The sequence below is a fragment of the Trichosurus vulpecula genome, chromosome 9, assembly GCF_011100635.1.
Source record: "Trichosurus vulpecula isolate mTriVul1 chromosome 9, mTriVul1.pri, whole genome shotgun sequence".
In the NCBI taxonomy this organism is placed as follows: domain Eukaryota; kingdom Metazoa; phylum Chordata; class Mammalia; order Diprotodontia; family Phalangeridae; genus Trichosurus; species Trichosurus vulpecula.
Genome location: NC_050581.1, coordinates 6,861,734 through 6,884,229, shown reverse-complemented (window position 1 = coordinate 6,884,229; position 22,496 = coordinate 6,861,734). Strand labels below are relative to the sequence as shown.

At 37.8% G+C, this 22,496-nt stretch overlaps 1 protein-coding gene across 1 annotated transcript; it reads left to right on the top strand.

The window, feature by feature from the left end:
• The first annotated feature begins 16,972 nt into the window (after window positions 1-16,972).
• On the top strand, window positions 16,973-17,923 carry LOC118831136 (olfactory receptor 13D1-like). The gene is made up of 2 exons (XM_036738303.1): window positions 16,973-17,504; window positions 17,697-17,923. Exons 1-2 carry the CDS (start codon window positions 16,973-16,975, stop codon window positions 17,921-17,923), a joined length of 759 nt encoding a protein of 252 aa, XP_036594198.1.
• The last annotated feature ends 4,573 nt before the right edge of the window (window positions 17,924-22,496 follow it).

The window sequence follows — 22,496 nt, the reverse complement described above, 5'->3', positions numbered from 1 at the left end:
CTTGGCACAAAACTGCATTTTTCAATGTCAAGCATTTTTACAGTTTCCATATATGAACAGAAACATCAAAGAAACCCTCCAAATCAATAAAGTACTTCTGCAATGTAAAACCCTATGGCATAAAATTATCTCCCAGAATCTCAAATGAATCAATCAGCAAAACAATTTGTAGGTATTTATTAAGTGCTTACTGTGTTCCAAGCACTGAGCTAAGTGCAGACAACATAAGGAAAGGCAAATGATGGCCCTTGTTCTCGAGGAGCTCACAATCCAATGGATTTTGGAAGCATCAAGGAAAGAGATAGAAGAGGAAACAATGGGGAAATTGAATTCGATAATAATTATAGTAAAGAAATTAGAGCAGAACTCTAAGGAAATTTTAAAAACCACAAAACTTAATTAAATAATGATTAGGAAAACAAGTTAATGTCTGAAGTTTTTACAAACAACTGGGGAAACTACAAAGAACAGATTCAATCAATAGACCAAAGACTAATCTATAACAAAAATTAAATTGAAGAGCAGATGATTGGAAGCAATGGTTCTGATGAGTGGGTAGACATTTTGATGCCCTAAAATGGCCAGGAAGGTGAGCTTGAGTTTTGCCTTACCACCTGCCAATCAAGTCCTACCTTTGTTACCTTTTAGGGAAAAACTAGACTAACCAATATTGGGGATGGTAGAAGGTAGAACCCTGGTAGATATTGGTCTTATTGCAAAAGCAAAACACACCTATAAAGACATAAAGAAAAGACAGTTGATAATTTACAATTATTCAAGATAAAACACTTAAAAGGATAGGAATCGACAATTTTTCCTTAATATACTGAATAGAATCTTAAGCCAAGAGTCAAAATAGCATACAATAGATAAAGATTATAACTACTCCTTTAAAAACAAGTACAAAGTAAGGAGGTCCACTCTTACCTCTGTTATTTGATGTAATCCTGGAGGTTCTAGCAAGTATAAAAACACACAAAGATGATATTAATGGAATTAACATTGGAAATGAAGAAATCAAAATTAAACTCTTTGTAGATGGCATGACAAAATAGCTAGAAAATTTAGCCTTATCAAAAAAAATAATGAAAACAATACTTGAATTCAGTCATTTTGGCAGGATACAAGATTAACGAGAGTGTAGTAGGCATTCTAATTTATCTGCAACAAGATATCAAAAAAAGAAACCTTATTCATTATATATATATGAAGTGAAAAATATTTGAAAATTAACTAAATTAGGAATACATAGAACCTAGATACTGACAATCATAAAATGATAAAGATCAAAACAAAAAAGAAAATAGACACCCGCAAGCACAGTCAATGTTCATAAAATAATTATATGAATATAGAAAAAAGGATATTCTTTTAATTATATTATATATTTCAGCTGTTACCAATGAAAATATCAAGGGATTTTTAACAGAATTATACAAAGTCATGATAAATTTTTATGGAAAAGCAAGTAGTAGAGAATGTTAAGATACACACTGAAGAGAAAATCTGAAGAAGAGAATCTTATTTTCCTAAACACAAAAATGAAACACAAAATGACTACTACCACAACTATCTGGCACCCAGGAGGAAAAAACAAATGTATTGATGGACCAAAATAAAGAATAAACATATACAACTAAATATACATAAAAGGTGCATTTGAAAATTTGATAGACAATTTAAAATGGTGAAAAAACACATTATCTAACAAATGAGCATGGAAGATTAATTGACAACCTGGAATGAATACCCCAAAATATTCCCCAGTGAATTATAGCCAGATAAGAAATTTAAATATAAGTACAGGTATATAGAAGGTAGAAGAAAAATGGAATAAAGTATTTGCTCAATTACAAAAAGGTTTTTTTATTTGACAAATGGAATAAATTATTATTGATGAAGTAGATAGGTTTAACAACATGAATTTTTTTAATCTTACAACATAATATACAGAGTAAAGTGTTGGAGGAAATTTCGTGGTAAATATGACAGATCTAAACAAGACATATAAAAGATGTAAGGAATGCTACAAAAAAAACCCCAAACTGTGGTGATTAGTAGTCTACACTTCATAAATAATGAAAAGACAGATGAATTTTATAAGAGGAAATACAAATTGTTAATATTCACTTCAAAATTGTTCCACCTAATAGAGGTCCAAATTAGACACATGTATTGGTAAGCAAAATGGCCTTTGTTTTCTTTGAGTAACTCAGTGTATTTCATTGAGCCTTGCTAGGTGCTGGGCCCCAGGCCCAGAGCCCTATTAGGTGTGGAACCTATGTGGGTGCGGATTGGTGACTGGGGTGGGGCCCAAGATGGGGCTGGCTAAGGGGAGATGTTAACTCCAGAGCCATGCCCTATTGGGTGTTAACCTAATCTATGTGGATGTGAACCTCCCAGGGTCCTAAGGGGATGGGCCAACTCAAGAACCAGTCACCAGAGCCTGGGCTCTGGTCATTCGGACGATGTTTGATGATGTCAAAAACTCTATAAGAGGAGAGAAGACAGCTTGAAGATCCCTTTTTCTGTTGGAGCTCTTTGCGGGCAGCAGTGGTGGCGTGTGACTCTGGGCCAGTCCTTGTTCCGAGCTCCTGGGCTGAACTTAGATGTTGGTAACTATGAATTGTATTGGGTCTGTCTGTTGATGTTTGTAATTTGTTTGTATCTTGTTCTGAAGTTCAGGGTGCTGGATTTTTCCCCTGAACTAAGTGAATGATATTTGTATGCTGAATTAAAGTAAGCTTGTCAACCCCTTCACCTTGCTTTCCTTATTAAGGCAGATCAAAAGAACCTGTGCTTTCCCGGCATGCCGGCAGCTTTCTGGGTGCTGGCTGTGGGTGGATTTTACACCCCCACAGAAGCTGCTAGCCAGATTGTTGAAACAACGTATCACCTCATACCTATCAAAACAGCAAAATAATAGTAATTTAAATCAAAGAAATTAAATGCAGAAGTGATTGTAGATGATTCATAAAAATTTAAACTTGTAGACTCTTTTTGAAAGCAATCTGACAGGACTGAGAAAAAATACAAAGTCACATTCTTTGGCCTGATAATTCAAACATTGGGAATATATGCTGAAAGTTTTATTAAAATTTTTTGAACAGATCTATGTTTAAAGATTTTCAGAGAAGTAATTAGAAACTAGAAACAGCCTCAATGTCCAAAATTATGAGACTAGATAAATCATTTGTGGTATATTCATGTACTAAAATACTATAATACAATTGAGACAAGTATGAGAAATAGAAAGAAATATGTAAAGATTTTTATGAAGTAATGCAAAGAAAAAACAAAAGAATGATGACAGTAAATGTAGACACAAGAAAGGAAAAGCAATGGAAAAAGGAGGAATCCTGAGGACAGGTTTATAACAATAAACACTGTTATCACAATTTATGGGTTAAAATTGATATAGTTACCAAGAAATTTTATTTGGTAGTGCTGATGTAGTTATAAGCTGTTTTAAAAATTTATTTAACATATTTAGTTTTCAGCATTGATTTTCACAAGAGTTTGAATTACAAATTTTTTTCCCCAGTTCCTACCCTCCCCCCCACTCCAAGATGGCATATATTCTGGTTGCCCTGTTCCCCAGTCAGCCCTCCCTTCAGTCACCCCAATCCCCTCCCACCCCCTTTTCCCTTCCTTTCTTGTAGGGCAAGATAAATTTCTATGCCCCATTGCCTGGGTATCTTATTTTCTAGTTGCATGCAAAAACTATTTTTTTTGTTTTTGAACATCTGTTTTTAAAACTTTGAGTTCCAAATTCTTTCCCCTCTTCCCTTCCCACCCACCCTCCCTAGGAACTCAAGCAATTCAACTTGGCCCGTATGCGTATCATTATGTAAAACTCTTCCACAATATTCATAGTGTGAAAGACTAACTATACTTTGCTCCTTCCTAACCTATCCCCCTTTACAGAATTTTCTCCCTTGACCCTGTCCCTTTTCGAAAGTGTTTGTTTTTTATTACCTCCTCCCCCATCTGCCCTCCCTTCTACCATCGCCCCTTTTTTATCTTCTTCCTCCTTCTATCCTGTGGGGTAAGATACCCAATTGAGTGTGTATGGTATTCCCTCCTCAGGTCAAATCTGATGAGAGCAGGATTCACTCATTCCCCCTCCCTTGCCTTCTCTTCTCTTCCTAGAGAACTGCTTTTTCTTGCCACCTTTATGTGAGATAAATTACCTGATTCTATCTCTCCCTATCTCCCTCTCTCAATATATTCCTATATTCCTCTCTCATCCCTTAATTTGATTTTATTTCTTTTAGATATCATCCCTTCATCTTCAACTCACCCTGTTCCCTCCCTCCCTCTCTCTCTCTCTCTCTCTCTCTCTCTCTCTCTCTCTCTCTCTCTCTCTTTCTCCATACATATATACACATACATACATACACACACACACACACACACACACATATATATATATATATATATATATATACATATGCATATTCCCTTCAGCTACCCTAATACTGAGGTCTCATGAATCATACATGTCATCTTTCTATGTAAGAATGTAAACAAAACAATTCAACTTTAGTAAGTCCCTTGCGATTTCTTTTTCTTGTTCTTTTTCTTGATTACCTTTTCATGCTTCTCTTGATTGTTGTGTTTGAAAGTCAAATTTTCTATTCAGCTCTGGACTTTTCACTGAGAAAGCTTGGAAGTCCTCTATTTTATTGAAAATCCATATTTTGCCTTGGAGCATGATACTCAGTTTTCCTGGGTAGGTGATTCTTGGTTTTAATCCTAGCTCCATTGACCTCAGGAATATTGTATTCCAAGCCCTTCGATCTCTTAATGTAGAAGCTGCTAGATCTTGGGTTATTCTGATTGTGTTTCCACAATACTCAAATTGTTTCTTTCTGGCTGCTTTCAGTATTTTCTCCTTGATCTGGGAGCTCTGGAATTTGGCGACAATATTCCTAGGAGATTTCTTTTTGGGATCTATTTGAAGAGGCGATCTGTGGATTCTTTCTATTTCTATTTTACCCTCTGGCTCTAGAATATCAGGGCAGTTTTCCTTGATAATTTCTTAAAAGATGATATCTAGGCTCTTTTTTTGATCATGGCTTTCAGGTAGTCCAATAATTTTTAAATTATCTCTCCTGGATCTATTTTCCAGGTCAGTGGTTTTTCACATTGTCTTCCACTTTTTCATTCCTTTGGCTCTGTTTTATAATATCTTGATTTCTCATCAAGTCACTACCTTCCACTTGCTCCAGTCTAATTTTTAAGCTAGTATTTTCTTCAGTGGTCTTTTGGACCTCTTTTTCCATTTGGCTAATTCTGCCTTTCAAGAAATTCTTCTCCTCATTGGCTTTTTGGAGCTCTTTTGCCATTTGAGTTAGTCTATTTTTTAAGGTGTTGTTTTCTTCAGTATATTTTTCAGTATTTTTTTGGGTCTCCTTTAGCAAGTCATTGACTTGTTTTCATGGTTTTCTTGCATCCTTCTCATTTCTCTTCCCAATTTTTCCTCTACTTCTCTAACTTGCTTTTCCAACTCTTTTTTGAGCTCTTTCATGGCCTGAGACCAGTTCGTCTTTTTCTTGGAGGCTCTTTGACTTTGTTGACTTCTTCTGGCTGTATGTTTTTGTCTTCTTTGTCACCAAAGAAAGATTCCAAAGTCTGAGACTGAATCTTCACTGCCTGGCCATGTTCCCAGCCAACTTACTTGACCCTTGAGTTTTTCAGCGGGGTATGACTGCTTGTAGAGTAAAGAGTACTTTGTGCCAAGCTTGAGGGGATGCTCTGTTGATTTCAGAGCTATTACAGCCAGCTCTGCCACACCAGCACTCCTCCTTCCACAAGAACCCCCAACCTGGACTGGACTCAGATCTTCAGCAGGCTCTGCACTCCTGCTCTGATCCGCCACTTAATTCCTCCCACCAGGTGGGCCTTGGGCTGGAAGCATCTGCAGCCGTTGTTCTGTAGCTGCCCCACCTCTCCTGCCCCCGGGGTGGTGGCTGAACCAGGAACTCTATCACTCTGTCCCCAGCAGCTTTTCCCACTAACCTTCTCTATTGTCTTTGGTGTTCGCAGTTTGAAAAGTCTGGTAACTGCCACAGCTCACTGATTCAGGGTGCTAGGGCCCGCTCCACCCAGCTCCTGGTGTGGTTGGTCTGTGCAGCCCATGCTGGGCTCTGCTCCACTCCTCTCTGCTCCCACCTCCGTGTACGATAGACCTTACCCAGAGACCATCCAGGCTGTCCCGGGCTGGAGCCCTGCTTCCCTCTCCTATTTTGTGGGTTCTGCAGTTCTAGAATTTGTTCAGAGCCATTTTTTATAGGTTTTTGGAGGTACTTGGCGGGGAGCTCACGCTAGTCCCTGCTTTCCAGCTGCCATCTTGGCTCGGTCTCCCCAGTTATAAGTTTTTAACAAACAATTTAATTTACTTTTTAATGAGCTAAGCCATGGAATTGAGAGTTAGTGAGATGACCCATATATCTACTAATAATACTACTGATAATAATTATTATAGGAAGCGTTTCTATAGCACTTTGGTATTTGCAAAGCTATACATGTGTGTTTGTGTGTTTATATACACACACGTTTGCGTGTGTGTAATTCCATTTGTTCCTCAACAACCCTGGAAGTAGATGCTATTATGATCCGCATTTTACAAAGGACAAAACTGAGCCATACAGAGGTTGAGTGACTTGCTCAGGGTCACACAGTTAGTAAATGTCTAAGTCAGGATTTAAACTCAGTTGTTCCTGACTCCAGGCCCAGAACTCTATTTGCTTCACCACCTAGCTTCGTGTAAAGACCTTTTAAGTTCTCAGCTCTATCAGTCAGCACCTCCCGATTTTGTATCACCCACAAATGTTAGGAGCATTCAAGGCATTAGTCTTTAAAAATGGAGATTTTAATAATAGACCCAAAAAGTGAGCTTTGGAGTAATCCACTAGATCCACCCTACAGGTTGGTATAAATTCAGCACTTATCACTCAATGAGTCTTCATTCACTTCTGAATTCATCTTACTGTCCTATCTTCCATTCCTTATCTCTCTATTTTACCCACACTCTCTTCTCTTGTGGTTTTCGTGATACCGCTCTCTCGGTTCTCCTCCTACCTCTCTGATCATTCCTTCTCTTTCTTGTTTACTGGCCCATCATCCAGATCACGTCCACTAGCCACAGGTTTCCTTGGGGGACACAAGGAGACTCTATCCTAGGCTCTCTTCTCCTTGCTGTTTATAATTATCATTGGTGATCTCATCAGCTCTGATGGTTTCAGTTATCATCTATGCAGAAGACTCTCTCCTGACCTTCAGGATCTTGTCTCCAGCTGCCTAATAGATATCTCAACCTGAATGTCCTGTAGACATCTTCAATTCAGCATGTCCAAAACTGAACTCACTAACCTCCCCTGCCCCTAAACCCTCCACTCTTCCTACCTTCCCTATTGCTGTCAAGGTTACCACCATGCTCCCAGTCACCTAAGGTCATGGTTTAGGTGCTACTTTCAACTTCTCATTCTCTCAAATACATACCCATAGCAAACCAATAGTCAAGTCTTATCATTTAACCCTGTACCCACCCTCTCAAGGTGGGTCTGACACCAAGTCCAACACCATAAACACCCTGCTACGGGTACTCATCACTTTATTCCTGGACTACTGCAATAGCCTTTTGGTTTATCTCCTTACCTCAAGTCTCGCCCCTCTCCAATCCACCCTCCATTCATCTGTCAAATTTATCTGCCAAAACCAAAAATCTGACCATATCACACACACACACACACACACACACACACACACGCACACGCACACATACACAGGCATGCATGCACACACACATCATTCAATAAACTCTAGTGGGTTCTTACTCTCTCTAGGATAAGAAAAAATGGGTTTTGATTAGTGTAAATAGCAAATACCCCTAAAGTGATTGAATGTATTCAAATTTGTGCTGTTTGAAGTTTTTATAATTATAAAACATAATAACTATTTCCAGTCCAATGGAAATCCACAGTGCAAATTCAAATAATACAACCACTTTAAGGGGATTCACTAATCATAATATTTGAGACCAAACTGTATAAAAATTCTTTTGATTTTTTATAAACTGATCCTCCTCCCACTTGACATTTTTTCATTCTTTTTATGCCTTACTCTCCTCTTAGATCCAGTGACACTGACGTCTTTGCTGTTCTTCATCCATAATAGTCCATCTCCTGATTTCAAGTGTTTTTACTGACTTTCTCCCTATACCTGGAACTCTCTCCTTCATTCTCTTTACCTCCTAGGTTTAAGTTTCAGAAACCTTTTGTCATTCTTCTTTAATCTTCTTTAAAATTGTTTAATATTTCATTTTTCCCAGTTACATATAAAAAGTTTTTAACATTCATTTTTTTTATTTTGAGTTCCAAATGCTCTCCCTCCATTCATTCCCTCCCCATTAAGAAGGCAAGCAATTATACACATTATACATGTGCAGTCATGCAAAACATATTTCCAGATTAGTCATGTTGTAAAATGAAAAAAAAATAAGAAAAATAAAGAAAATTTTAAAAGTGTGCTTCAATCTGCATTCAGACTCCATCAGTTCTTTCTCTGGATGTGGATAGCATTTTTCATCATAAGCCCTTTGGAATTGTCTTGGTTGACTATATTGCTGAAAACAGCTCAGTCAGTCACAGTTGATCATCATACAATATTGCTCTTACTGTGTACAGTGTTCTCCTGGTTCTGCTTGCTTCATTTTGCATCAATTCATGTAAGTCTTTGCAGGTTTTTCTGAGAGCACCCTATTTGTCATTTCTTATAGTACGATAGTATTCTATCACAATTAGATACCGCAGCTTGTTCAGCCATTCTCCAATTGATGGGCATCCCCTCAATATCACCACAAAAAGAGCTGCTATAAATATTTTTGTATATATGGGTCCTTTTGTTTTTTATCTCTTGGGGATACAGACCTAGTAGCTATATTGCTGGTCAAAATATACATAGCTTTGTAGCCTTTTGGGCATAGTTCCAAATTATTCTTCAGATTGGTTGGATCAATTCACAACTCTACTAAGAATGCATTTGTATCTCAATTTTCCCACATCCTCTCCAATATTTGTCATTTTCCTTTTTTATCATATTACCCAACTTGATGACTTGTGTGTCTGAGTTGTTTTAATTTGTATTATTTAATTTGTACTAATTTGTATTTTTAATTTCTATCAATAGTGGTCTAGAGCATTTTTCATATGATTATAGATAGCTTTAATTACTTTGAAAACTGCCTATTTATATCCTTTGATATCATTTGATAAATATCAGTTGGGTTACCCCTTGTTTTTATAAATTTGATTCAGTTCTCTACAAATTTGAGCTTTTACTTTTTACTTTATGTTATACTGCTTTATGTTATACACTCTGCTCCCAGGCTGTAGGTAGCATTGTCCTAAGATTCAGGTTTTTTGTTCAGCTTATTTCAGAGCTAGTTCTGAGGGGGTCTATCAGTTTTCAATTCTTACAAAGTGATATTTTTTAAGGAGAGGTATGTTTACTACTCTCCTGAACTGTGCTACTGTTCTCTGCCTTGGAACTGTGACCAGGGTCCCTGCTCCCTTGTGACCAGGAACTCTAGTGTATTAGTGCTTTCTCTTTCCATGGGACTGTTACTCAAAACTGCAATCTGGCTCTGCATGTGAGCACTACAATGGATTTACTGCACCCAGTGCCAGCAAAGGGACCCACGTAATCTCCTTCCTACCAGTTGCCCGACACCCTTACTGTGTGGGTGAGAGCTCTGGAAGCCACTGTTGCCTATTCAGTTGCCCCCAAGGCCTGCTGCTAGCTTGCTCACCCACTGCTGGCTGTACAGGGCCTTGCTGCTGGCTTGCTGAGGCAGGCCTGCTGCTATCTTGCCAGGATATTGCCTGGCCTGGACTGCATTCTACCCTCACCCCAGTGTTACAGACTTTTTCTTTTGACCCTCTAAGTTGCCTTGGACTCCAAAAAAATTTCACCCCTTCCTTTTGTGGATTCTGCTGTTCCATAATTGATTTTGAGGAATTATTTAAAGTTGTTTAGAGAGGAATGTAGGAGAACTCAGGTTTCCCTGTTTTTTCTCCACCATCTTGGCTCTGCCCCCATTCATTCAATATCTTAATGACTTGTGAAGATAGATAGATAGATAGATAGATAGATAGATAGATAGATAGATACTGTATATACATCTTGTTTGTACATAGTTGTCAGCATGTTGTCTCCTCCATAAAACCAAGCTCCTTGGTAGCAAGAACTTTTTTGCCTTTCTTTGTATCCCTAGCATTTAGCATACTGTCTGGCACATAGTAGGTGCTTTAAAATGCTAGTTGACTGACTGATACAAAAAATTATAGGCTCATCTCTCCTGTAGGTATAGATACCAATATTCTAGAATGGACTAGAAGCGGGACTTACACAGCACCACAGATATTGGTGCACATATCCAAGTGTGTGTGGAGGGGAAGGAGAATGGAGGAATAGAATATCATGAAATAGATGAGTATGTTTGATCCAGAGTCTTCAACAGTTGTCAATATCCAGAAATGTTAGAAAAGCTGGAAATCTGGTCTGAATCATGCAGATAACTGTGTCACTACCCCAATGTTTGACCAAGCGAGAAGAAACTTGAGCCTTCCTGTTTTGTACAGTTTATTGTGCCATTTCTTGTACCTGTTAGTTGTAATGTTGTTGTAATTAGGCTGTTATTACTTTATCTCTAAAGCTTCAAAAAGTTGCTACCTTGCACAAAGTTCTTTCTTACCACTTTAGATTACTTCAGGGAATACCAAGAGTCTCTAAAGACCCTCGGGCGGGGCTGTGGTGGGAGGGGTGTTAAATTGGCATCTGTAGCTAATGGTTGGTCCTTTGGAAATATCCAGGGACCACAGACTGTAACATACATTTACAGCAGATCTGGAAATGTATGGACAAGCTATTGTTATAAGAGTAGTAAAAGTGGGAGCATCCTGTTGATTCTGCCAATTTTTCAAAGTATTTCTTAATTATAAAAATCTGACTCTTTGTATAATATCACAGGAACATACTTAGAAGGAAAGGGGAAGTTGTACATTGCCTTCAGTAAAAGTAATTTCAGCCTCGCATACGACAGGGATATACAATCAGGGAGCACAACTATGCATTTGGTGCTACCTAAATAATTTATTTGCTCAGAATGCTGGAGAAACATCAGCTAAATGACCTGGCATAAACAAAGGAGAAGGCTTGGATCTCACTCTGAGAGGTAAATAAAAATGGTTAGAAGGACCCTAGATTTTCAGAGATGAAAATGGAAACGAAAATAGGCAATGAAACCTGGGAAAGAAATGTTGAATGGAAAAGAAATGTAAGATAAGTGGGACCAAATAAGGAATCCTATCATGCAAGGTCAAATAGTTTTAAGGAAAGAAAATGCAAATTGAACAGGAGACTTGAAGGTGTATTTTATTGAGGTGGCAAGGAGATATTTCTGCCAATTAGACTTTCCTATGCATCTTGCTCAGAATGATTACAGTATCAGTTCAACTTTTATTGAATTCCATCTAGCTTTTCTAGTAGTGACACATCCCTGTATTTTCTCTGGTAGTCAAGTGTCTCCTCTACAAAAATAGTCCATCAAAGCTCTTAAATTCTATGTTCATTCTCCTAATATTAAACAAGTATTTATTATGCTCTATGTTCTAAAGTTCCTTTCACTCTGCTATTTTATCTTCTGTGTTCTAAAGTACCTTGCAACACTGACATTCCAAATTCCCTTTTCTAAGACACCATTTTAACTCTGACATTCTATGTGCTAGTTTCTAACTTCCATTCTTCTTCTTAAACTTTTTTGTTCTAGATCCTGTGTCCTTCTAGCTCTAATGAGAGACAACTTGGTGTTATGGATAGAGTGAGCCTTGAAGCTGGGAAAATTTGGGTTCGAATTCCACCTCTGACCCATGCTTGCTGGCTGCGTAACTTGGGCAAGTCACAATCTTTGAGTCGTCTGAGTAATTCTAAAAATATGATTTCAAGAGAAGGTAGGATCCACATTGGTAGAGGGAATTTCCACACTCCGGACTTCTTTGTGCTGATGAAATCACAGGTCAAGTCCCCATCTCCATCTATTTCTAATATTGTATATTTTGATAATTCCAGGATTCAGTGCTCCTGGATCCAAGACAGGAATAGCTAAACTAGCCACCAGGGTGCAAATTTTAGCAAGAAACCAATTCTCCCACCCTTATTTTTCTAATCTCAAGTGTTTTCAAGAAAGTAGCTATTATCAGAAGTAAGTAAATCAAAGAAATTGTGGAAAATGCAGAATTACTTGGTGAGGAAGTGATCACGGAACCTAATTTAAAGACCTCTAAGTGAGGTTATCTTCCCCAACTTGGTAGAGGGTGTGGCCTGTGAAGGAAACTGTTACAACCAAGGGGACAGGTGAGATGAGAAGCAGAATGTTTGAGATCTCTTTATTATCCGTGCAATAAGTTAAAGTAGATGAGGCCCTAGCAAAAAAGGAGGAAAGAGCAAGGAGCATCTCAGTGGATTAGTGGCAACAAGAACCAAATTGCAAGAAGCTAAGCAGTAAGAGGGTAGTGATAAACTGGAGGGAGCATTTCTAGAAGTTCAAGTAGAAGGAAAAGAGAAGAGTTCAATAGTACAATAGCACAATACAAGGCCAAGATCAAGGGAAAGTTTCTTTCAGAATGGGAGAGACATGAGTGCATTTGTAGAATGGAAAAACTCAAGGAAAAGATTAAAAGAAATGGAAATAATTAACATAGCGTAAGGGTGGTAGGAAAAGATAGGATCAAGAATACGGGCATAACAGTCAGCCGTGGAAAATAATGGGGACGTTTCTTCCTCGGAAACAAAAACAAAGGTCAGAATATGGAGAAATTTTAAAGATGTGAAGAGGGAAATTTAGAGAATACAGTTGGCAAGATCTCCTGATTCTAATCTTTTTAGATCAGGAATAGAAATCAATATATTTAAAACAACTATGCATAATTATTTTTAGTTAAAATGCTAGCTAGGGCAACTAGATGGTGCAGGCTCAAGTCGGGAAGATCTAAGTTTAAATGCAGGCTCAGACACTTACTAGCTTTGTGAACCCAGGCAAATAATTTAACTTCTGTTTGCCTTAGTATCTTCAATTGTAAAATCAGGATAATAATAGCATCCATTTCCCAGGGTTGTTGTGAGGATCAAATGAAATAATATTTATAAAGTTGTTGGCACAGTGTCTAGCACACAATAGGCACTTACTCCTTTTCTTCTACCGCTAGAGGATCGGGTCTTCTCGGGATGCCCCTGTGTTGGCAATCAAAATGGGTTCTTAGCACTTAGTTCAACCAAGTGCCCTTGAAGAGTTTGATTAAATTAGGAGTCCTTGGTGATCTCCTTGCCTCAAGGGAAAGCCTAGTTTACCTGGGTTTGAGTGACATGTTTGTGACATCAGAGGCTTTTAGACCACATGGGTTTAAGTCACATCTTTGTGACGATTTTAGGTCACGCGGGTGAGTCGCATGTGTGACTCACCCTTGACCCTGAAAAAGATATAAAACCAGGGGTTGGCTTTCTCTTTTTCGGAGCTCTGACCCACAGCAATGGTGGCATGTGTGACTCTGGGCCGGCCTTTGTTATGAGCTCCCGGGCTGAACTTAGATGTTGGTAACTATGAATTGTATTTAGCCTGCCTGTTGATGTTTGTAATTTGTTTGCATTTGCTCTGAAGTTCAGGGTGCTGACTTTTTCCCCTGAACTGAGTGAATGGTATTTGTATGCTGAATTAAAGTAAGCCTGTTAACCCCTTAACATCACTTTTCTTAGTAAAGCAGATCAAAAGAACCTGAGCTTGCAGCATTCTGTGAGCTGGTTGTTGTTGATTTTGCACCCCCCACAGCAGCTGCTAGCCAGATTCTTGAAACAGCCCCTGACTCTCCTATCCTGGGAAGCTTCCTCCTCCCAAGCTGCTCAAACCTCCCCTCAGAATAGACTCCAATAGAGTTGTTAAGCTTGGGGTCAGGGTGTACCTGGAAGGTCCCTTTCCCTTCTTGGCTTCTTACCCTGAATCATAAAACTAATGGATCCTCCCCCTGGAAAGGCAACTTCCCCTATTCCCCCAAGAAAAGCCAAATGTCAACAACTTGAGTAAAGAAGCACCACCTAAAAGTTAGGAGACCTGAGTCCTACATTCCAGTCCCTGATTCGAAACAAATTCTGACTCTATGTTTCCCATTGCACAAAATGCAGGACTTGGACAAATGGCTCCTCTGGTCACTTCCAGCTCTAGTATGATACTTCAAGTCCTCTTTCTGCTCATCACCCCAAAGTATTAATTGTGAGCATTACCACTATAACCCATCACCCAGTAATAAGGCTTCTTGGATACCAATTGTGAGGAGATAATTAACCTTTGCGTTTTGTTATGTGTGTGTGTGTGTGTGTGTGTGTGTGTGTGTGTATATACATGTATGTATATGGGTGCATATGGGTGTATATACATGTATATAGGTATGCATATATGTACACATATGTGTGCACATACATATATCCCCTCCCTCCGTCGGACCTGCAATGGTATGGAAAATTCCCAATGAGAATAATTTCCCTTCCAATGCAATTAGACAACAACTCTTCACCTTAGAGACTTAGAGATGGGGGTGGGGTGTGAGGAGAGAATTAGGAAGAAAAGAGGATGGAATGTGGAAAGAAGGGGTTGAGGGATTTGCTTATGGCAGTATTTTAATTTAGTCATTCTTGATCCCAAGTTCAGCATGTTATCGAAACCATAGTCTCTTAGCTAGCGTCTGTGCCTCTGAGGCTTGTTCCTCTGAAATCCTACTGCCAAAATACTTTTCTTGCTGCATTGCTCTGATATACTCTCTTCTGGACTCAAAAACCTTCAGTGAATCTCCATTGCCTATGAAACAAAACTTTAACTCTTGGCCAAGGTTATGCCTATTGTGCCAAGTTAATTTCCTTTAAAATTCTCTCTTCCATAATTCTCATTCTTTTCCAATTTTTTCATCATGCTCTCATTTCATTTATTAAAAAAAGACAACTTCCCTTAACTATTTCTGTAACGCACTTCACTTCCAGGAATTACAGTTAAATTTGTTCTCATGCTGCAGTTTTCTCTGTATTTTCTCTTTCCTTGTAGATGTTTTGGAGTTTTTCTCTGAATTTTCTTTTTGCTTGCAGATGTTTTGGGGACATTCTCTTCTGGGTTTGTGTCTTAAGTATACTTGTTACCATAATAGCTTTTCATGATTTGATTCTTTTTTTATTTTTTTGCTCAAAATTCTTCTCATCTGTTTCTTGACTTTAGACTACATTAGTGCCAAGTTTTGGAGGGTTCAATCTCACTTTTCCTTTTTAGGACCCTGACTGTTGTGTTTTTTCAGTACCTTAGAAACAGCTCAGGCTGGTGACCTGTGAGCAAAGCTGAGCTTGGAAGGCCCTCTCAATCTGGATCCAGCCAACTTTTCCAGGCACCACTCCACATTCCACCCTGCCATCTTCCATCTCCTCACTTTTGTTCACCATGTTCCCTAACCCAGAAATGAAACTCTCCTATACTTACCTATTTTAAAAATCTCTTCCTTCCAGACCAATTTCTAGTGTAAACTCTTCCAAAAACATTCATTCATCTCTCCTGAAAATGGTTGTTCTCTTGTTGAATTTCTTATATTATTTTCTCTTGACCTTTATATTTACCACAATTTGCCTTATGTCAAAGTTAATCAAGTACAAACACCTTACTCCCAGTAGATTTCAAAAGGACCAAATTTGCTTCTTTGCCACTTCTACCAATTATTCTTAGTTCTGTATTCTCTTTTTAAACAAAACAAGCTAAATCCCTCTTTCACATAACAGTCGTTCAGATTCTTTACCCAGCATCTATATATGCCCTGCCTTTTTATTGTATCTTGCTGAGAAATATAATCAAATTAGTAATACCGCTATGTCTGAAAAGGGTATGATCTTCACTTATTGTAGTGTACTTACCATTCCTATGGTTGCCCAAACTGAGTCCTTTGTCTGGCCACCAATCTCCTATATGCATTATCTCCTTTACTGGAATGTATACTTGTTGAGGGTAGGAACTCTCTCACTTTTATATATATATGCTCAACACATAAAAATTTAATAAATTATTTTTCACTAATTTATCTTTCTTTCCCATCCATATGTAATTTCCAAATTTTATATACATATATGATCCATATCTTTATCTAAGTCATTAATAAAAATACAAAAGACAGCAGTAACTTGAAATATTTTAATGAAGATAATTTTCTAAATTGACATCATACCATCCAGAGCTACTGCTTATCCTTTCACTTGGATTAAATGTATGTCCAAGTGACAGGTCCTAGGACGGTATGTAGAATTGGGTCAAAGGAAAGGTTTTACTGAATTTGGTAAACTTGGGCAAGAAACCTTAAATACCTCCTGTTTGACTGATCCACACTTTTGAGCTTCTGGGAGCAGAGCGAACTGTGCTTTCTCCCTCAATTTGATGATCTACAACAGCTATTCCAAGGAATGCCAGAAGCTGATCTTGCTAAAAATTGATTGGATAATAACTAGTAAAAGCTAACATTTATGTAGCACTTTTTGGACACCTCTAAACTCTTAAAAATTAATAAGGAAACCAAGGAGCATTTGTTTATGTGAATTATATTTCAATATTTGCCATATTAGAAATTAAAGATGATAAATTTATTAAATATTTACAAGTATTAATATCAGCTTTTTTACTTAAGTTCAAATGCATGTTTTTCTTCTCTTTTTTGTTCCCATTTGTGTTCATATATTTGAACATCTGCGCCCATCAATGGAAACCAAATAAAATTATTAATCCACATAAAAAGAAATAAAACTAAGTATATACAATACAAATATAAATCATTATTATTGTTCAATCCAATTGTTATGACCAGTGTCCTTCCATCACTCCCATAGGTGACTGCAATGAAATAACATGGACAAAGGGAATTACACAGCTGTGACTGAGTTTATCCTGATTGGACTTTCTCAGTACCCAGGCCTCCAGTTGTTTCTTTATGTGATCTGCCTAGTGATGTACCTGGTGATTCTTCTAGGAAACAGCTTCCTTATTGTCATCAGCATCCTGGATCCCTGCCTTCATACCCCTATGTACTTTTTCCTTGGGAACCTCTCCTTCCTGGATATCTGCTACACATCTGCCTCTGTTCCCCAAATTCTGGTTAATTTTATGTCTGACAGAAGATCCATTTCCTTCACGACATGTGCACTTCAGATGTTTATGTCCCTTGGATTGGGATCCACAGAGTGTCTGCTGCTGTCAGTTATGGCCTATGACAGGTACATAGCTATCTGTAATCCCCTAAGATATACCATCATCATGAATAAGGAACTCTGTGTGCAAATGGCTGCTTGGACTTGGATTATAGGGTGTCTGAACTCCCTGGTACAAACTACTCTTGCTATGATGATGCCGTTCTGTGGGAATATCATTGACCACATTACCTGTGAGATCCTGGCCCTTCTTAAGCTTATTTGTGTAGACATTTCCCTCAATGTATTTGTCATGACAATTGCAAGTATTGTTTTCTTAATTATTCCTCTGCTATTCATTTTCTTCTCATATGTTTTCATCCTCTCTACTATCCTGAAGATCAATTCAAGTGAGGGAAGGAAAAAAGCTTTCTCCACCTGCTCAGCCCACCTGACTGTGGTGGTCTTGTTCTATGGGTCCGCTCTTTTCATGTACATGAAGCCCAAGTCCAGGGAATCAAAGACTTATGATGAGATCATTTCACTGTCCTATGGAGTGGTTACCCCAATGCTGAACCCCATCATCTACAGCCTGAGGAACAAGGAGGTAAAGGGGGCTGTAGAGAAAATTCTATTGAGAAATCTATTCTTAAGAAAAATACGAAAAATCTGAGGTTTTCAGTTCCCTCCTTTAAGGGGGAGACTCATTCCTTTGCATCCAACAGTAGCACTGCTCTTCCTGGAAACATGTGTGAGTATGACTACAAAGTAGAATGTGTAATTTTCACTCTTTTATACACACATAACAAGTATCTGAAGTACAGTATCTCTCAACTCTTTCTGCTTCTATGCTGCCTCTGCAGTTTTGCCACTCTGTAGCCTGGGGCTTATGGTTGTCTTTTATTAAAATAAGTCACATGTATTCAAGCTGAGTAAGCATGAGTTAAAGATGAAAAATTAAATTTCCTTTTGCATAACATCAAATTTAGAGGAATTATTAGAAACTGTCCTTAAATACTTAAGCTCAAATGCTATAAATCACTATTGGTTAAATAAATGCAGATAAAAACAACTCTGAGGTACCTAACACCTATAAGATTGGCTAACATGTCAGAAAAGGAAAAGGATAAATGTTAGAGGGGATGTTAGAGGGGAATGGGACACTAATGCACTGTTGGTGAAGTTGTGAACTGATCTAACCATTTTGGAGAGCAACTTAGAACTATGGCCAAAGGTCTATAAAACTTTGATCCAGCAATACCACTACTAGGTCTGTATCCCAAAGAGACAAAAAAATGGAAAACTACCTATATGTACAAAAATATTTATAGCAGCTCCTTTAGTGGTGTCCAAGAATTGGAAATTGAAGGGATACCCATCAATTGGGGAATGGCTGAACAAGTTGTGGTATATGATTGTGATGGAATACTATAGTTCTATAAGAAATGATGAGCAGAATTCTCTCAGAAAACCTGGAAAGACTTATGTGAACTGAGGTGGTGAAACGAACAGAACCAGGAGAACATTGTACATCATAACAGCAATATTGTACAATGATCAACTGTGACCGACTTCGCTATTTTAAGCCAATACAATTATTCAAGAAAATTCCAAACGACTCATGAAGAAAAATGCTATCCATGTCCAAAGAAAGAACTGATGGAATCTGAATGAGAGTGAAGTATATTTTTTCCATTTTATTTTTGTAGGGTTTTTGTGTCTTCTTTCACAACATGACTAATATGGAAATATTTTTGCATGACCACACATGTATAACCTACATCAAATTGCTTACCATCTTGGAGGGGGGAGGCAGGAGAGAATTTGAAACTCAATTTTTTTTAAATGAATGTTAAAATTGGTTTTTTATATAATTGGGAAAATACAACACCAGCTTCAATAGACCCTCCATAAGACCTACGAATACTGTTACTTTATCTCTTAGAGGAAATAAACCCATGAAAGACAGTCTGCTTTATTTTAATTTGGGAGTTAATAAACTATAAATATATATATAAACTATCATGTCTGGAGGGAGATTGAATAAGGTATAGAGTTAAAGGACTCTGAGAACTTCTTTAATTAGGATCTGAATTACGAACATTATGAAGAGAATTCTTGAAATACTTTGGCTGCTATGCTTAGATGGCTGAATGGTGAAACTATGTTCATAGAAATCAGAAGTCAATTGTAGCAGTGATAGAGTTAATTTTGACCATGATAGCTTTCCTTTCAGACACATTGGAATGGGGATAGATAGATAGAGAGAGAGAGAGAGAGAGAGAGAGAGAGAGAGAGAGAGAGAGAGAGAGAGAGAGATGTGTTAGTCTTTAATGAGAGAGAAGTAAAAAGATTATGGGAACAGAATATTTAATAAATAATATTTAATTAACTAGGTTGGAACTTGGAACTATTTAATTAGCATTAAGAGAGATGCTGCAATCTTTATCTGTTTATCATTTATTTTAAATATATTAAATTCATATGAATAAAGTTTTGTTGAGTACTACTGTATATGCTACATTTTAGTGATTATCTTATCATTCTTGCTTACCATTATAACAAATGTCATGTTATAGGGGCAGCTAGATGGTGCAGTGAGTAGAGCACCAACCCTGGAGTTAGGAGGACCTGAGTTCAAATCTGGCCTCAGACACTTGACTTACTTACTAACTGTGTGACCTTGGGCAAGTCACTTAACCCCAATTGCCCTCTCTTCCCCCCTCCAAAAAAACCCAAATATATTACAATGACTTAAAAGATAGAACTTCACATGTTTAATAAGTATGGTTGTTCAATGGTATATTAGCAAGGCAATTATCACAATATAGATAATAATTGTCAAAATGCCTATGTGGTTCTATATCTCAAAATATAAGAGATTCTTCACATACAAGGCAGAAGAAGTAAAACATTTATTCAGACACCGAAGGACCAAATCCCATAACCAATAAGCCCAATTTATCATAGCAGCAAAGAATTCAATACACAATACCACAGCATGGAGCCTCACCATCCCAAAACCATCTTCTCCCCCTGTGGGGGCCTTCCCACAAATACAGTCACAGCCACTACACATCTGCTCTCTCCCTCAGCTCTAACTGCTCTCTCTCCACATTTCCTGCAACACACTTTCCTTTTCCTCTCAGCAAGCTCCTCCTACCACAAGTGACTTAGGCTTCCTGTGACATAGGCAGATCACATGGCTTATTAATGGGTGGGAAAGATCTTCAAATCTAAATTGTCATTACAAATGGATATAAAACAGGATTCTGAATGTTATAAATGCATTCTTATTGTAAGAATATGAAAAGATTGTTTTTAAAAACTGAAAAAGAATTGGGAAAATCCTAAGAAAAAAAATCAGTCAGCATTTTGTGAATTCCCAGATTCAAAAATCCCTGATATCACGACATTAGGGGATACTTTAGCGACTATACTGAGATGGATGAAGGGTGAGACTATGTTTACAGAATTGAGAAGTCAATAGTAGCACTGATAGCTAGAAGTAATTCTGGCCATCATCTCTCTCATGTCTGATACTTTTGTAAGAGGGGTTTGATAGATGATTAGGACTGATAGAAAAGGAATTACACAACCCAAGAGGATGAATAGTCAGAATGACCCAAATGGGCAAAGGAATTGAAAGCATGGTTTGGACTCAAGGCATATCTAGTGTATCAGAAAATAAACTCTTGACTTAGAAGCAGCCATTTTTTAAAAATAAAAATATTTTGGCATGAACCCAGTAGCTCAGTTAGAGAAAACTCAATTTTAAGAAACTCCACAATATCTTCTTCACTATGGGCTAAAGAGATACACTGAAAATACTGCTTTGTTTTGTTTTGTTTTTTGGAAAAAAATACTTCCTAGCCTTGGTGGTGTTCCTTAGACCTGCCTGTCCATTCCATTCAGGTATGCCTGGCCCTTGGCTTTCTTCCTGTCTTCAGAGGTGAGTCAGGCCTCAGATTATATTTATCAATGCCATCGTCTAGTCATATCAATACGTTAAGACAACCTGCAAGAATGCACAAATCTTATATAGATACAATCTAGTTAGCACAGTATTCTAGAAGTCAGAGGGGAACTAAGGAATAGAATCATACATAATATAGTGTTTGGGCTATATTTTGAAGGGGGAAAAGGATCCTGGGGTGGAAACTTGAGAATAAACATGCTAGGCGTGGGGGATTGGCAATTCGAACACAAGGAAATGGGAAATGAAATGTTATTTCTGAGGAACAGATACATGGATTTAGCTAGTAGACCCAAATGGGGCTGGAGAAGTTGGGGCAGTAAAAGAGAAATAGTAATAATAATAGCCTGAAAAGGTGATATTATTAAGGGCAAGTTTCCTACAGGATAGAAGAGATGTGAACGTTTTGCAGAAGCAAAAGGACGAATTGAAAAGGTAAGCTGGAAATTAATTATAATATTTAATGGAGTAAGGATTAGAGGGAGGGATGTTTTGAAAAAGGATGACATCAAGAGCAGAGTTAGAAAGGTAAGTCCTAGAAGTCTAATAAGCATAGTGTAATCAGGTCATTAGGATAGTTTTCCTAGACCTTCTAAAAGTTAAGTCCCACACAGTTCCTCCCTAAAACTTTAAATTACTTTAGGGATTACAGAGTCCCTAAGAACATTGGGGCGAGGGAGACTGGAGGAGGGACAAATGCAACAGTTGAGCCTTTGAAACTTTCCAGGGGCCACAGGCTAGATCAGGCATGGAAGGAAGAACTAGAAACATAGGATTCCTCTCCACACAAGTTAATATAATCACTTAAGAGCAAAAGTGGGCAATATTTTACCAAATTTGTTCACAAGGATGGGAAAACAGCACCTAAATGACTTGACGTGAAGGGAAGAGAAGATGAAGACTCTTCTAAGCTAAAAGGTAAATGAAGATCATGGGTACTATACTAGAAAGGGTCCTTTTCAGAGATGAAAGGGATAGTATGAAGTAGAATGGAAATTGAGTTAGGACAGAAATATTGATAGCGATGGGAATGTAAGACAGGTTGGACCATATGAAAACCCCCAATATAGAGGTCATCTAAGTGCCAAGCAAAAACAGTGCAAAGCAAAGTGAGAGAGAGGCATGAAGGATTTTTCTGAATCAGAAAGAACCTATTAGTTTGAAATCTCTTGTCTCTCTCTCTCATGAATGATTAAAACAATCAAATCACCCTTTATTAAATTACATCATGGGTATTGAATAAGCCTTAGATTTTCTGTGGGCCTCAGTT